Source organism: Aquila chrysaetos, chromosome 6 (assembly GCF_900496995.4).
Source record: "Aquila chrysaetos chrysaetos chromosome 6, bAquChr1.4, whole genome shotgun sequence".
NCBI classification, from domain to species: domain Eukaryota; kingdom Metazoa; phylum Chordata; class Aves; order Accipitriformes; family Accipitridae; genus Aquila; species Aquila chrysaetos.
Genome location: NC_044009.1, coordinates 27,723,524 through 27,738,953, shown reverse-complemented (window position 1 = coordinate 27,738,953; position 15,430 = coordinate 27,723,524). Strand labels below are relative to the sequence as shown.

The 15,430-nt window shown below is 37.7% G+C and overlaps 1 protein-coding gene across 1 annotated transcript in view; it reads right to left on the bottom strand.

Moving 5' to 3' along the window:
- TTN (titin) overlaps positions 1 to 15,430 on the bottom strand; it is a 244,973-nt gene that overhangs the window by 69,384 nt on the left and 160,159 nt on the right. The window contains exons 212-242 of the mRNA XM_030019102.1: positions 15,109 to 15,411; positions 14,564 to 14,751; positions 14,362 to 14,476; positions 13,501 to 13,785; positions 13,057 to 13,208; positions 12,773 to 12,920; positions 12,462 to 12,639; positions 12,248 to 12,369; positions 11,863 to 12,150; positions 11,474 to 11,770; positions 11,152 to 11,338; positions 10,448 to 10,563; positions 10,053 to 10,352; positions 9,510 to 9,809; positions 9,314 to 9,419; positions 8,028 to 8,224; positions 7,618 to 7,923; positions 7,246 to 7,524; positions 6,506 to 6,805; positions 6,101 to 6,403; positions 5,629 to 6,003; positions 5,227 to 5,529; positions 4,456 to 4,755; positions 4,072 to 4,368; positions 3,688 to 3,972; positions 3,303 to 3,596; positions 2,603 to 2,902; positions 2,188 to 2,496; positions 1,906 to 2,096; positions 993 to 1,422; positions 177 to 485 (exon numbers count right to left, since the gene is read on the bottom strand). Of these exons, the coding sequence (XP_029874962.1) occupies positions 177 to 485; positions 993 to 1,422; positions 1,906 to 2,096; positions 2,188 to 2,496; positions 2,603 to 2,902; positions 3,303 to 3,596; positions 3,688 to 3,972; positions 4,072 to 4,368; positions 4,456 to 4,755; positions 5,227 to 5,529; positions 5,629 to 6,003; positions 6,101 to 6,403; positions 6,506 to 6,805; positions 7,246 to 7,524; positions 7,618 to 7,923; positions 8,028 to 8,224; positions 9,314 to 9,419; positions 9,510 to 9,809; positions 10,053 to 10,352; positions 10,448 to 10,563; positions 11,152 to 11,338; positions 11,474 to 11,770; positions 11,863 to 12,150; positions 12,248 to 12,369; positions 12,462 to 12,639; positions 12,773 to 12,920; positions 13,057 to 13,208; positions 13,501 to 13,785; positions 14,362 to 14,476; positions 14,564 to 14,751; positions 15,109 to 15,411 (7,863 nt within the window). The remainder of the gene's footprint in view (positions 1 to 176; positions 486 to 992; positions 1,423 to 1,905; positions 2,097 to 2,187; positions 2,497 to 2,602; positions 2,903 to 3,302; positions 3,597 to 3,687; positions 3,973 to 4,071; positions 4,369 to 4,455; positions 4,756 to 5,226; positions 5,530 to 5,628; positions 6,004 to 6,100; positions 6,404 to 6,505; positions 6,806 to 7,245; positions 7,525 to 7,617; positions 7,924 to 8,027; positions 8,225 to 9,313; positions 9,420 to 9,509; positions 9,810 to 10,052; positions 10,353 to 10,447; positions 10,564 to 11,151; positions 11,339 to 11,473; positions 11,771 to 11,862; positions 12,151 to 12,247; positions 12,370 to 12,461; positions 12,640 to 12,772; positions 12,921 to 13,056; positions 13,209 to 13,500; positions 13,786 to 14,361; positions 14,477 to 14,563; positions 14,752 to 15,108; positions 15,412 to 15,430) is intronic.

Sequence of the window (15,430 nt, the reverse complement as noted above, 5' to 3'; positions counted from 1 at the left end):
CTGCTCTGGTAATGGTCATCATGACATGTTCAAAAATGTGTGTTAATTGTTTGTTACATTTTTGCATAATTGTTTGTTCTGTTTTGTCTTTGGCTTGCTTGGCATCCTGCTTGAAAATTCACAGCAGTAGGTGGCATTTAGATATAAATACATAAATTAATTCCCAGAACACTTACCTAAAATATCTTGGACAGGTATTTCTGATGTTGCAGGACTTGGTTCTGATTCTCCAGCAGCATTTACAGCTTTCACCCTAAATCGGTATTTTCTGAGCTCTTTCAAGTTGGGAATAACACATTCACAAGTAGGAAAGAGTTTGTCTCCTTCATTCACCTTCTTCCAGTCAGTACTACCTTCATCTTGCATTTCAACAATATATCCTTTTATAGGACTGCCACCATCCTTTTGTGGAGGCTTCCATGCAAGAGCTACGGATGATTTGGTTTTGTCTTTGACCTCTGGGCAAGATGGTGGACCAGGCACAACTTGTAAGACAAAAGCAAGTAAAAATTACCTGAGAGTTAGTGTCTGCCTTTATTTTTCTGAATAGTTTCTAGAAGAATGCAAGTATTTTCATCTTCTTCTGTCGTACATAGAGTGTATAATCCTAGAACGTGCATACTAATTACATATATTACATATATTAGTAAGGGATACTTAAGGTACACGGCTTAAAGATTGAACTCTTTAACAATAAAGAAAAACAATAATATAAAAATCTGATTCTGAACACAAGTTTATTTGGCAATGTTTGCATTGGAGTAATCACAGTTTAAGGTTCATAAAAGAGGTAAAAAAATTAAATTAAAACTATATTTAAAATGGTGAAAAAAAGCAAATCAGGAAACTACTTTGTGTCAATATATTCTTTTTGGTTTAATGAAAACAAAGCATTGGATTAATTGCACTAAATTCAGTATAAAGAATAGTAGCACATTTTGGTTATAGCTTGATATAGTCCTTAAAAATAGTCATACAAATTGTATACTTACATATGGGATCTGCTGCTAAGGCAGGATCTGATGGTTCACTGGGAGGGCCAATTCCAGCAAGATTTTCAGCCATAACTCTAAACTGGTATTCAACACCTTCAGCCAAACGAAGCACATTGTACTCTAGACCTTTTACTGATGGTTTTGTTACTGGAGCCCTGTTAACACGTGACCAGTAGACACCTCCCACTTCTCTCTTCTCCAACCAATAGCCAGTTATTGGGCTGCCACCATCGTTCAGAGGAGGCTCCCAAGTCACCAGCATTGACGATCTGGTGCGATTTAAGATTTTTGGCTTTCCAGGAGGTCCAGGAAGGCCATAGGGATCCTTAATAACAACTTTCTCTGAGAGGCATTCATCACTTATTCCATATTTGTTTACAGCCCGGACTCTAAATTGATATTTTTCATTTGTTGTGAGATTCCATACCTGAAAAATAAGATTTAAATCAATACTTAGCTACTTTCAGAATAAATTCATTTGAAGTTATGCAGCAGTTTTCACTTTAAATTCTGTCTTGGAATATCATTGACATACCTATATTTAGGTACTACACAGCTGTATGTAATGACCTAGGGATATTCTTATTTCACGTGCATAGGACCAAACATAAATAAAAATGTCATCATGTTTGTTTTTGCAGTTGGTAAAGCTATGAATAATGCTGGGAAATAGAAAGGAAGAGGTCTTCTAAACACAGCTGAGATTAAGTAGCAAAAGAGAACAATTTATTTTGTTTTGTCACATGAGGAAAACACACATACATAGATAGGCAACATTCATCCAGTAATTTTGGAGTGTAAACAGAGCATGAGCACAGGTATCTATGCAAGTAGCAGTTTTCATTAGATGTGTACTATTGTTATTTTTAATGCATACTAAAGTATGTAATAAAGATATTTTATAAATTACCCCAAATCTTCTCTCAACAGCACTTTTGGAGACTTCTTCCCACTCAGATTTCTTCCTACTAGCATCACGTTTCTCAATAATGTAATGGGTAATTTCACTACCACCATTATCAAGAGGTGCATCCCATGTTAAATAGCATGAATCTGCTTTAATATCAGAAACAGCAAGATTTCTTGGTGGAGAAGGACGATCTGTATGAAAGCAATAGAGCATAGAATTACATTAAGAAAAAGGCAAAAGCATTTTATTAGCTGTCATTTTATTAAAATGTCATGTCCTTACCATATACTTCAACATGCACATTGCGAAATGCAGTGCCAAGACGATTGGAAGCTCTCACGGTGTAAGTGCCTTTATCATCCCTCACTGCTGCAGGCAGGGTAAGTTCAGTTTTTGCCTCACTTCTAGATACTTCTTCCTTGGTTATCTTAAGTGCACTGGATGTTTGGTCAATTAAAACTTCGTTCTTGTCCCATTCAATCTTTGGCATTGGTAGACCTGTCACATCAGCAGGAATATTAACTGGTTCTCCTGCCTTCACTTTGATAGTATCTCCTCTCACAGCCAAGCGTAATGTAACAGTTGGAGGTACTGAAAACAAGAAGGAAAATGACAGAGTGAAGATAGAGATGAAACAGAGAAATTGTCTTGCATTGTTACGGAGATATTTGTATGGATTTCTTTAAAGCAGATATACCTTCATCATCTTGTATAACTACATTGAGGGGCAATGATGGTTCACTTTCTCCAATAGCATTGACAGCTTTGACACGGAATTCGTACATATGAAGTTCATCAAGATTTTCAACAAGAAGAGATGTTGTTGGACAGAGTCTTGCATTAACTCTTTCATAGTCTTTTGAATCATGTCTTCTCTTCTCAACAATATATCCTAAGACAGGACTGCCACCATCACTACGCGGAGGCTTCCAGTCAAGCGTAATTGTTGACTTTGTCCTTTCTGTGTACATGAACCTCTCAGGTGCTGTTGGAGGACCTATTAACACAGATAAATCATAGTGAAAAAAACATTAAAAAATTAGAGAATTTTAAATCATATGAATACAGTAGGTCTGGATTTTTAAAGCCATAGCTTTTGTATGCAAAGTATCTGAGTATGGTTATGGATAGTATAAAGTTTCTCATGTATGTGGATAAAAACATAACAAGGAGTGTCTCAGTAGACATCAGTATTTTGTTACCTAAAGAAACATAGTAGTTTTACAGAACTGATTCAGAGATCTGACTGAAGTAATTAATCTAAGGCAGATGCCTCATCCAGGTAGTAGAAAAGTAAATATACTTTTTGTATAGCAAGCAATCCACACAATAATACTCATTTATTAACCTATAATTAAAAATTGTTTTAAAAAACCCCATAAAATTAGTCATCTTACCTAATGGATCAACTGCAAGAATGGGTCCTATTTCAACAGGTGGACCAGTACCAAACTTGTTCTTGGCACTAACACGGAATTTATATTCCTGCCCTTCAACTAGACCTGTAATATCACATTTAGATCTCTCTGTGTCTATAGCTAGTCTCCATGTATGCATTTTGGCATCCTTCCGTTCAACAATGAAGCCTATGATATCACTGCCACCATCATCTTCAGGATCAGACCAGTTAAGCAAACACATCTTTCTGTTCGTGACCACTGGCTTTAGGTCAAGGACTGGCCCGGGAACGTCTGAAAAACAAAATCAAACAAGTACAATAAAGCCCAGAGATTATCTCACTAAAAGAAATACTCAGTTGATTTCAGAAAATATTTTTCTTACCAAATACTTCTACTCTGGTTCCTGCAGATTTGGAACCACTGCTGTTGGTAGCAGTAATTACGTATCTTCCATGGTCTTTTCTCAATGCATTCTTAATGGTTAACTCAGATTTTGTACCAACATTTTCAATAACAACTCGATCTTTGTCTAATTCACCCTCCTCCACAGCCCATGCAATGGTGGGAGTAGGACGTCCTGTCACAGTAGCAGGAATTTTAATAGTTTGCCCAGCCATGATCTGAATGCCTGCTTTGACAGAAACATCCAGCTCGACAGTGGGAGGCTCTGCAGAAGAGAGAGAAACAGTTCATTAGTTCAAGAGAGAGATTCAAAAACACCTTTTAAGCAGCTGGACATTTCTTGAAAATAATACAATTGCAATACCTTTAGGTTCTGCAACTGTTGTGGGTTCAGTTTCACCAGGTGGTCCTTCACCAGCTACATTAAGTGCAGTAACACGGAGTTTATAGTCTGCACCTTCTCTGACTTCTTTAACAGTATACTGTCGAACCTTAATGGGTTTCTCTGTGCAACGTGACCACTCTTTTACTCCCACCAGTTGTTTGTATACATGGTAACCAGTGATATCTCCACCACCATTATACGCAGGAGGTTCCCATTCCAGCTCAATAGAGGTTGAGCTTGTATCAGCAACCCTTGGAATCGGTGGACCCGGAGGCACTATAAATAAATAGGTGTAAATCAAAGTTAAAGGCTATAAATCCTATTCTGTCACCTTCTGCTATTAGCTTCTGCTAAGCTACTTACTTATTGGGTCCTGCGCAGTTTTTGGATCTGATGGTGGACTAAATTTACCAGGGCCAGCTGCATTTTCAGCACATACTCTGAAGATGTAGGTTAATCCTTCCAGCAGTCCTTCAACTTTTATTTCCAGAGCATTCACAAGGTTCCTGTTGACTCGAGCCCAATGAGTACTATTAATTTCACGTTTTTCAATCCAATATCCTATGATTGGGCTGCCATTGTCTTTTGGTTCATTCCATTTAACCAACATGCTGTTGCTGGTAACATCTTGCACATCAGGCTTATTAGGTGGATCTGGTGGAGCTGAAAAAAATAATTGTAATTTTGTCATCATTGCTGTCTTCTTCAGTGCTTACTCAAAGCTAAGAGAGAACTAAGATATGAGAAATGACTAATTTTAAGTCATTCATAGTTCTTTCTTTCTTAGAAACTTTGATTTCTAACTGCAATCAGTAATCAAACTTGTAGTGGTTCTCTCTTTTGGTAAGACTATTAGTCTATTGAACACAAAGAATGTCACTATTCAGATGTTAAGTATTTTTAGTGTAAAGATTTATGACAGTGATTGTCAATCTTATTTCTATTTACTATTGAAGTTAGAATGTTTTCAATATTTCCCTTTATTTTGATGGTTTAAAGTGTGTAATAAATAATAATTACATTGCTCAAGTTTCTTCTGGGAAACATTCACATAGATGAGGCTGACTGTTCTAAGAGTCTGTATAGTTTTACACTGGTTTTCTGAAAAGGTTGTATTTCAAAATTAAAACTTACAGAAAGGATCTTTTGCTGTCATTGGTTTTGAAACACATGGTGGCCCTGGTCCAACTCTATTTTCAGCAAATACACGGAAAAGATATTCTTTTCCTTCAATTAGTTTTGTTACATGGAATTTGCAATGCCTGAGTGTTGCACTGACAGTGACCCAGCCCATTTCAGCTTTTGTATTGTCTTTCTTTTCCAGTACATAGTTTAGGATTTCACTTCCACCATCATCGAGGGGAGGCTCCCACTTGCAAATAACAGAATTTTTCCTCACATCTTCAAACGTGAAGTTGACTGGAGGCCCAGGTGTATCTGTGAGTAAAGCAAGAAAAATGATGAGTACTCATCTTGTGCACTTCTTACCCAATACTCTAAACAAACTAGGTGTTTTTGAGGACATTCTTTACATACCTAACACATTGACTTCACATGAGGCTTTTGCAACACCATGGTCATTTTCCACTTTAATTGTAAATGTGCCATGGTCAGCTCTGATGGAGTCACGAATTGATAGTACAGACTCTCCTTCTTTATGGTTGTCAATACTCGTACGTTCTGGCAGTGAAAGCTGGAAAGGTTTCTCTTCTTCAGCTTCACCCTTCTTCTTCCTTGTATATGTTGTTATTCTCTTTTTGATTTCCTCTGGTCTGACAACTTCGTCATTCCTCAGCCAAGTGATAGATGGATAAGGTGACCCTGAAATATGTGCCTCAAGTATGATCTCATCACCTCTCTTCACCTCAAGGCCAGACTGTAGGTTTGCAGCAAGGAAGACTTTTGGAGCCTCTGTAATAACACAGAATGATAAACCGAGAGTAGAATCTTCCAATATGTTTGAGGATGTATGGCAAATATTACAAACAATCAAATGAGCAATTCATACCAATAGGATCCACAGCTTTCACAAAAGGAGTAATCCGAGAAGGCTCACTGATGCCAGCAGCATTCTCAGCACGAACACGGAACTGATATTCCTTTCCTTCCTCAAGGCCTTTCACTGGATAAGTTAATAGAGGTACCAGATAGTCATTGCATCTCTCCCACCTCTCCTTGCCCTTAGCAAGCTTTTCTATTATATAGCCCATAATTTTGCTTCCACCATCAAACAGGGGTGGTTTCCATGTAAGTGTTACTGATTTTGATGTTGGATTATGGACCTCAAGGTCAACAGGAGGATCTGGAGGCTCTGTGGAAGAGTAGCAAAAGACGGATCATATGAGAAAAGAAAGTATGAAGATTTTAGTTAAAATTCAATTTGCTAGATCATTTAGTAGTAAAAAACCCTTACGTTTCGGGTCTTCTGCAATGATTGGGTTTCTTAGTTCAAGATATTCACCGCCTCCAATCTTATTGACAGCTTTAACACGGAAGTAATATTCACAGTTTGGGATAAGATCTTTGACTTGCCATGAGAGCTTATTTTCACCAGACATGACTGGGATATATGTTCTACGACCAGCTTCTCTGCGTTCCAGAACATAATGCAGAATAGGAGTACCACCATCAAAGTCTGGAGGTTCCCAGGATACTTTGCAAGAATTCTTAGTTACTTCGCTTGCCTTAATGTCTTTACACTGTCCAGGTGGACCTGTTTTAAATAAGAATAATGAAATTAGTTAACTAAATAGATGGGAAACTGTATTGCTAAATATGAAATTATATTGCATTTCTTTGCTCTGCAGAAAGCAGATAAAACCCACAAATGTTGGCTAGACAGCATGTATACGAATTTATGTTCCTAAAGGTGAAAATTATTCGTAATTCTTATACGCTTTTTCATATTTATATGATGACTATTCATAATAATTGGGCTTTGAGTAGCCACTGACTAGTTAGACCAACTTGGGGTAAAGTGGGTTTTTTTGTGAGATTTTGTAACATTAATGCCTTCATGGCAATCTACATGTGTCTGTGTTGAAGAGATTCCTCCACATAGCAGAAAAGAGATTTTTCTAGTCCTTTCTTCTGTCAGCTACAGGGCTCAAGTGAGGATAAGTCTGTTTCTCAGAATGGAAGAAGCCTCATTACCTATGACTTTGACATTGACTGAGCCAGTTGTTGATGCCAGCTTGTTCTCCAATGTGATAGTATAAACACCAGCATCAGCATGAACACTGTCTATGACTTCGAGCAAGGCAGAGGTGTAGTCACTCTTCATTGTTGTTCTGTCACCAGCTTTCAACTCTTTGCCATCTTTGTGCCATGTTATAGTTGGGGATGGAACAGCTCTGAAGGGTACAGGGATACTTAATTTCTGTCCTTTAACAACAACAATGTCACGGGTCTTTAGATCAATGGTTGGATTGCCTGTAAAAGTAAGTATAATATTACTAGAAAGTTGCCAAACACCATTCTTTTTTCAGTTATGCAGATCTGAAAAAAAAAGGGATCTATTCTTACAGTCTGGGTCCTTGGCAACAACTTTTTCTGAGATGTCTGATGGCTCACTAGCTCCAACAGCATTGACAGCTCTGACTCTCAGCACATATTCCTTGTCTGGAACAACACCTTCTTCCACTTTACATTTTAGGTCTTTTATTGGACGAGAATTGATTCGCATCCATTTTTCTGTTCCTGCTTCACACATCTCAACGTTATACCCAATAATAGGGCTTCCACCATTCTTCTCAGGTGGCTTCCACGCAATGCAAATGTGCTTTCGACCTGCATCTGTGACATGTAAATCCTGAGGAGGTGAAGGAGGGCCTGCAGAAATGGAAAAAGATTGTGTCACTCTTCTCCCAGAATATCTGTTCTACACAGCACACTGCTTCTATAATCTATACACTGTGTATTATTCTACAACTTACTTGTTGGATCTTCAATATGAATGAGGTCAGTTGGTTCACTGGGATGACCGCAGCCAGCTTCATTTTCTGCACGAACCTGGAACTGTACGTCTGTACCTTCAATGACATCAGTCACTCTGAAATTGCAATCTGGACCAGCTGTCTTGCCAGCTTTTACCCAGCGAGTGGCTAGTTTTTCTTTCTTTTCAATAACATATCTGAATAAATCGGGGAAAATACTATTAGGTACTTGAAATGTGATCACTTCAGACTTCTTGCTCAATAAAATAGATAAAGAGAGATTAGACTATTTTGGCCAATGGAAAAGTAGAGAGAGCCATGTGTGACAGATTTAGTGAACTTCACACATCAGCCACTTAGTCCTGGTAGGTCTTGGACATAAAGGGGCTGACATTACTGACAGACCCAATTCTGAAAGCCAATTCCTGAACATCTGCTCTGTTCTCAGGTTTTAGAGAGCTGCAGAGGTAAAAGAACCTCCAAGCTATACTTGTATCTTTGCTAGTTTGGATCTCAGTGGTTAGTCCACTGAGAATATTGGTAGATATTATCTGTGAGTTACTCAGCTGTCGAAATTCTGCCTACGATAGGCTATGGGAAAGTAATGTGAATTAAGTTACTTATGTTGCTTCAGGCAGATCTCTGTAGTTGTCAGTTTGTTCAAGATATGCTTACTGTGATTGGGAAGGAGAGGAAGAGTGAAAATATAAAGAGGAAAAATCTAACTGGCACTCAAGATCAATTTCAGAGAACAGATACTTTAGCAACCAAAGAAAAGGGCAAGTTACGAGCAACCCAAAGGAGTAAAACAGTCTCTTTGAAAAGTGTAATAAAGAAGAGAATGAACAGAAAAGAGATGAGGCTTCATCTTAGCTGAGTGTATGCAGTTTGAATGAGAAAGTAGGGCAGAAGGCAAATGTAACAATACTACTTGGTGGATGGGTCTAAATGGCCACAGTTCTGGAGGAACTGGAGACTATGGTTGCATTAAATTTTTTGTATTTTATATACAGTTCAATTTAATCTGATTTGATTAGATGCTGTTTTGAGGGTGTTGACACATGTTCATTGTTCATGCACATTAGGTTATTTATATTTGCATAATTTCCACATTTTAAAATCAAACCCTTAATTGCTTTGACCACATGGCTTCTCTTTTATATCCATCCACCTCTTTTTCATATAAAATGTGTCCATTTAAAATTTAAACATTTTGAGAGAAATGCTTTCACTCATGAAAAGATTTTGATCTACAGGAAACACTACAAAACTTAAAATGACCTTACCTTTGAATTGGTCTGCCACCATCATTCTTAGGTGGTTCCCATTTCAAATCAACATGACCCTTTGTCACTTCAACTATTGTAAGAGCATATGGAGGCCCAGGTGTTGCTAAAAAAAAATACACACATTAGAAGAATAGGAATCCTTTACACGTGAGTTGTTTCTACTGATCACTCAGTAAGCAAATCTGAAACTTACTGAAAGTATCTTTAGCAAGCACTGAATCTTCAATCTCACAATAATCACTCTGTCCAATGGCATTTTCAGCAGCCACACGGAACACATACAATGAGCCTTCAGTCAGTGGGCTCACTGTGTACTTGGTATCTTTCACTGTTGTATCAACTGTCTGCCAGCCTTTTCGCCTTACATCTCTCTTTTCAACAATGTAGTTGGTAATTGGGGAACCTCCATCTTTTTCCGGTACTGTCCATTTAAGATCTGCTGTATTTTTAGTAATATTAATAACCTCAAGCCACCGAGGTGGTGAAGGAGGATCTGTAAAATAGAAAAAGAAGGTAAAACAGGTTAGTGTCTTTCCCATCAAAGATCTTGGAAGACAGGGAATACACCAAAACTATTAAAATTTTCTATTTTCTTTGCTGAAGCAGGGCAGATTTTAATATTTCATAAGCCTTCCCAGAGTTCACCTGGTACCTACAAAGACAGGCAGACATGGGGCTTTTTTAAAGACAGAGACAGTATATTTGCAGTAGCAGCGCGTTCTGAAACAATACTCACAGAGCCTCTCTTTGCACAGCACAGGGTCACTGGGTTCACTGGGCTCACTCTCGCCAGCCTTGTTCACAGCTCTTACACGGAATGAATATTCTTGTTTCTCCATAAGCCCTTTGAGGAAGTGTTCAGTTGTGGGAACTCCTTCAGCTACTCTCACCCACTCATCTGTTCCAGTCTTTAATAGTTCAATGACATAAGATTCGATCTTTGCCCCTCCATCGTGTTCTGGCTTTGTCCAGTTCAGGAATAATGATGTCTTGCCAACATCTTTCACAGTTGGCTTTCCAGGAGGCCATGGTGGATCTAGACAGGAGTCCAGTATTAATTACATGATTGAAAACAAAGAAATTTTTTGTTGTTGTTGTTAAATTGAGACATTAAAAATGTGTTTATTATACCAATTGGGTCTTTCACTAAGATTGGCTCCGTTTCCTTGCTTGGTTTTCCAGGTCCTGCAAGATTCTCTGCCAAGACACGGAATTTATATTTCTTCTTGTTTGTAAGACCTTTAACTCTGGAAATAAAAATTAAATTTGATTAAACCAAATCTACACATTAACTTGTGCCTAAAACGTTATTCTCTCTACTCTTCTTACTACAGTTTACTTGGAAAATCTAAAAATACCCAAATTACTGCTAAAGATGTTTTATGAAATGGTGAACATTCAAGGTAGGTATATTGTCAACAGTAAAATGGTGCACCATAACATAGAAACCAATGTTTTGAGAGCCATCTTGCATTTTTGCATGTTCCATGGTTGTTAGTTAATATGAGTATCAGGAGAAAAAAAAACCAGGGTTTTGGCAAATGGGTACTTCAGATGGCTATGTCTGCTATTTTATAATGTCTTATAAATAATCACATAGCATAGAAATTATTAAGCATAACATTTAAAAAAAAAAGAGATAAGTCACTCTTCTGTAAAGACATTCTTCTTTAAAATTAATTATATAAAAAAGTATGCCAACAGATGTTATTTGGATCTAAACTTATGGAAGCAAGGAGAAAAGAGTAAGAACAATGTAAAACTTGTTTAAAAGGCTACTGTTACATTTTTATGTCTCTGTGACCTATTTCAGACTAAACTGACTATGGTCTTACTTGAATGTGGTATCTTTCACTGGCATTTTATTGCATTTTATCCATTTATCCTGTTCAGGATCATATCTTTCAACCCAGTAGCCAGTTATGGGGCTGCCACCATCTTCATCTGGTTCATTCCATGTTAAGGTGACTGAGTCTTTAGTGACCTCTGTAGGCTTGAGACCTGTTGGAGGGCCTGGTGGATCTGTATAAATTAATAAATTTAAAACAAAAACAAAAACAAAAAAACCAAAGAAAACCAAAACCATCACACATATGTTTTTTTTTTTCCCCCGTGTTAAAATATTGTAAAAATTTAACATTAATTTAACTAACTAACCAAATGAATATTTTGCAATGATGGGGTTACACTGTGCTGGCTCCCCAATACCATACATGTTCTCGGCACTGACTCGGAACACATATTCTTTATGAGGAATTAAATTGGTAGCTCTGAATTTTGTATCCTTAATAGTTGATGACAACTTGTGCCATATTTCACTGTCTGTAGCTCTTTTCTCAAGGACATAGTTGGTGATTTTAGAACCCCCATCATCTCGTGGAGGATTCCACGTCAGAAGGCAGGATTCATTTGTGATTTCTGATACATCAAATGCAGCTGGTGGACCAGGTTTATCTGTAGAGGACAAATGGGAATGTTAATCTTCTGCTTGCATACCTCAGTACATTGCTAATGATTTTTATAAACAACATAAAACACATGCATACCAAGAACATTAACTTCAACAACAGCAGTAGCACGTCCACTGGAATTTACAGCTTCTATAATATAGGTTCCACTGTCACTCCTCTTGCTGTCTGTAATAGTGACTGTAGAATGATTAGGTTTGGTTTCAATGGCGATTCTGTCATCAGGTCTCAAAATTTTGTCAGCCTTGGTCCAAGTAATCTGGGGCTCAGGCTTTCCAGTTACTTTAGCTGGCAGCTCAATTTTAGTTCCAGCTTTCACAGTAAGCCCAGCAAGAAGCTTCACATCTAAGAAAATTTCTGGAGCCTCTGATTTAGGAAAGAATAAAAACATTGTTATGGAAATAGTATTTCAAAGACTGTAAAAATAAAGCAGCTATTGTAATTCAGTGATTGAAGTAATTACCTTTTGCATCAATGGCCTGAATATCATCTGTTGGCTTACTTGGCTTGCTAGCTCCTATTCTGTTCAAAGCCTTAACCCGATATGCATACCACTCTCCTTCCTTGAGTTTTGTTACTTCCATTCTGTTTGTTATAAAAAAAAATCCAGATATTTAAAGTGGTGACGATGGCACAGTTAGTTGAAAGGATATACCTTCTGATGTTAATTTACTTACTTTGTTTCAACAACAGGCTCCCCACATATCTCCCACTTGTCTGTGCCACGTTGGGATTTTTCTACCAGATAGCCCTTAATGCGGGCACCACCATCATATTTGGGAGGCTCCCATGTTAGGAAGATTCCTTTTGATGTTGGATTTCTCCATTTAACATTCTCTGGTGGATCAGGCACCGCTATTAAAAATTAAAAATGTATGGCATCTTAGAAACCAGTCTAAGGAAGATATTTTTTTACATCTTATTTTAAAGAAAGTCAGCAAGATTTCAGAAAGAGAAAATCAGCAACAATGTGAAACAGTTGACTCACTTGCTGGTGTTGACATATTTACAGGTTCATCAATATATGCAGGTTCTCCTGGGCCACATTTATTGCATGCGGAAACTCTAAATAAATATTCTTTTCCTTGGATGAGGTCAGGTACAGTGAACTCTTGGTCAACAACATGATCCATAACCTAAAGAGAAGGAAGGCTCCAATGTGATTCTAAAATTTATTTCCAAAGAGCAATTACCAAAATAAGACACAAAATTCAGTAGCACATGTGGAAACAATATAGCAAATAGAAATTAATTGAGAAAGAATGAACTTACTTTGTTCCATGTTTTCCTGCTTACTTCACGTTTTTCAATTATATAGCCGGTAACTGGACTTCCACCATCATCTTCTGGAGGTTCCCATGACAGCTGTACTGTGTTCTTGATTATGTCTAAAACTTTAAGTTCTCTTGGTGCACTTGGACGAGCTAGAAGTCACAGAAATTGTATTAATTATTTTGTAATCGGAGTTTGACAGATGATCTCTATGTAATCTATCTGCCAGAACACTTTCTCTTCTTAGTCATTCTTCCTTAAACAGCAAATTTGGATATTGAAAACCAGAAAAGAGTTTTTTTGGAGGATGGATTTCTAGGTTTTAGTTATATTTTAATATACTTGGTTTACTGAAAGTTGTGTGATTTCACATTATTAACCTAATCAGATTTTAGCAAGACAAATATGGAATATTATTGCTAGAATATATACATGTCTGCTTACCAATGACATTAACATCAATTTCTCCTGAAACAGATGACACAGGGTTTTCTAATGTTAAGGAATAAATTCCCTTGTCTGGACGTTCACTTGGAGTAATTACAAGTTCTGCAAAGGAGGCAGTGGTCTTCATTGTTACACGATCACCCTCTTCTAAGATTTGGTCACCAAAAGACCATGTGGCGGTTGGCACAGGGTAGCCAGTGATTGGAACACGGATCTTGATTGGCTCTGGAACAATAACTTCCAGCCCATCTTTAAATGCACTTAGGTCCATTGTAGGTCCAACTGGAAAAAGTGGAAAATGGATTTGATGAAATATTTTCGGACGTTCTGAACATGGCTAATAATAGCTGTGTTTAGAGGCTGATTTTGACTGTATCTCAGCCTGAAGCTAAGCCTAGGCCTAGCTGTGGCTTATCACTCCCTACCTCTCCTGGCTAAAAGTTTTTTAGAAATATGTGAGATGATAAGGCAGCTTAGCATTATCAAGGAGGAGATCTAGTTCACCCTTTAATATAAAAACTTTGTATTGTTTCTTTTTTTTTTTTTTTTTTTTTTTTTTTTTGTCTTCTCTGCCTTTCTCTCTTTCTGTTACTCCCACCTTCCACAAAGCTAGGTCAGGAGACAAAAGGTCATGCCTTGCTCTTTAGGCAACCTAATAGGTATCTGCCTAATAGTACAGCTAATTATCTGCAGAATGTGTAATGGAGTAGAAATAGCTCAGAATCTCAAAGGTCTAAGGCTCCTTATACGGGTGGCATCACAGTTACCTGGTGAAAAACATATATATTACCCACAAGATGCACTTTAATTGTGTGTCTTATCTGATGAATTATCTTTAATAAATAGCATATGGCTTACCAAAAGTATCATCTGCAGTTAGTGGCCCAATAGCCTCCGCTGGGTCAGACACACCAGCTGCATTTTCTGCTGAGACTCTGTAGTAATAACTGGATCCTGGTTTCAATCCAGTTACCTAAAAAGCACAAATAATCATTTAGTAACTCATATTAAAGATGATCTACACGTTTTGAGTACTTTGCTGTTGAACAGAACATCTTACCTTAAAAGTAAGAGCAGGTACTAGCTTTGGGTTACAGCGAATCCACTTGTCTGTTCCTTCTTCTTGCCTTTCAACAATATAACCTAAGACTGGACTTCCTCCATCTTTGAGAGGAGGTTCCCATGTGAGCTGCACTGATGACTTAGTTTGATCAGAGTGATCAAGGTTAATGGGAGGACTTGGTCTCTCTGAAAATAATTTGGGAGAAATACATTTTCATAACTGATAAAGGGGTATGGTTCTGCATATCAGCTGTCTATACCTTAAAGTACTCTCTTTAAAGCCTTTGCATAGCTTTTTCTAGACCAGTTTTTTAAATTGAGGTTGGATCCTAATTTCAGAGCAAAAATATTTGGAGTTCTTACTGAACCAAATGGTAGCAAGGTACTCCTGATATATCTGAAGGACAAAAGTAGGGAAAATCTAAGTGTACATGGTATTTGCAGCACATGTTTCTGAATTGAACTTTCCTGCACACATAATATATAAACAGCCAAAACGTCCCTGCCTCCTAATGTAATCACAATCAGTGCTTGCATACTTACTGATTGGGTCCATAATTTTTACTGCACGTGTAGCAGGACTTGGTTTGCCAACTCCAACCATGTTTTGAGCTCTTACTCGGAAGAAATATTCTTCATTTTCCACAACATCAGTAAGGACAGCTGACAGTTCATCAGCTCCAGTGGTCATAGTTGGCTCCCATTTGATGGAAGCTCTGTTACGCAGTTCGATAACGTAGCCAGTAATTGGAGATCCTCCATCATACTCAGGTGGTTCCCAGGTAAGTGTAGCTCCAAACCTGTTCACATCAGTAACTTCTACATTTTGAGGAGGACCAGGAACATCTGCATTTTATTTTAGGGA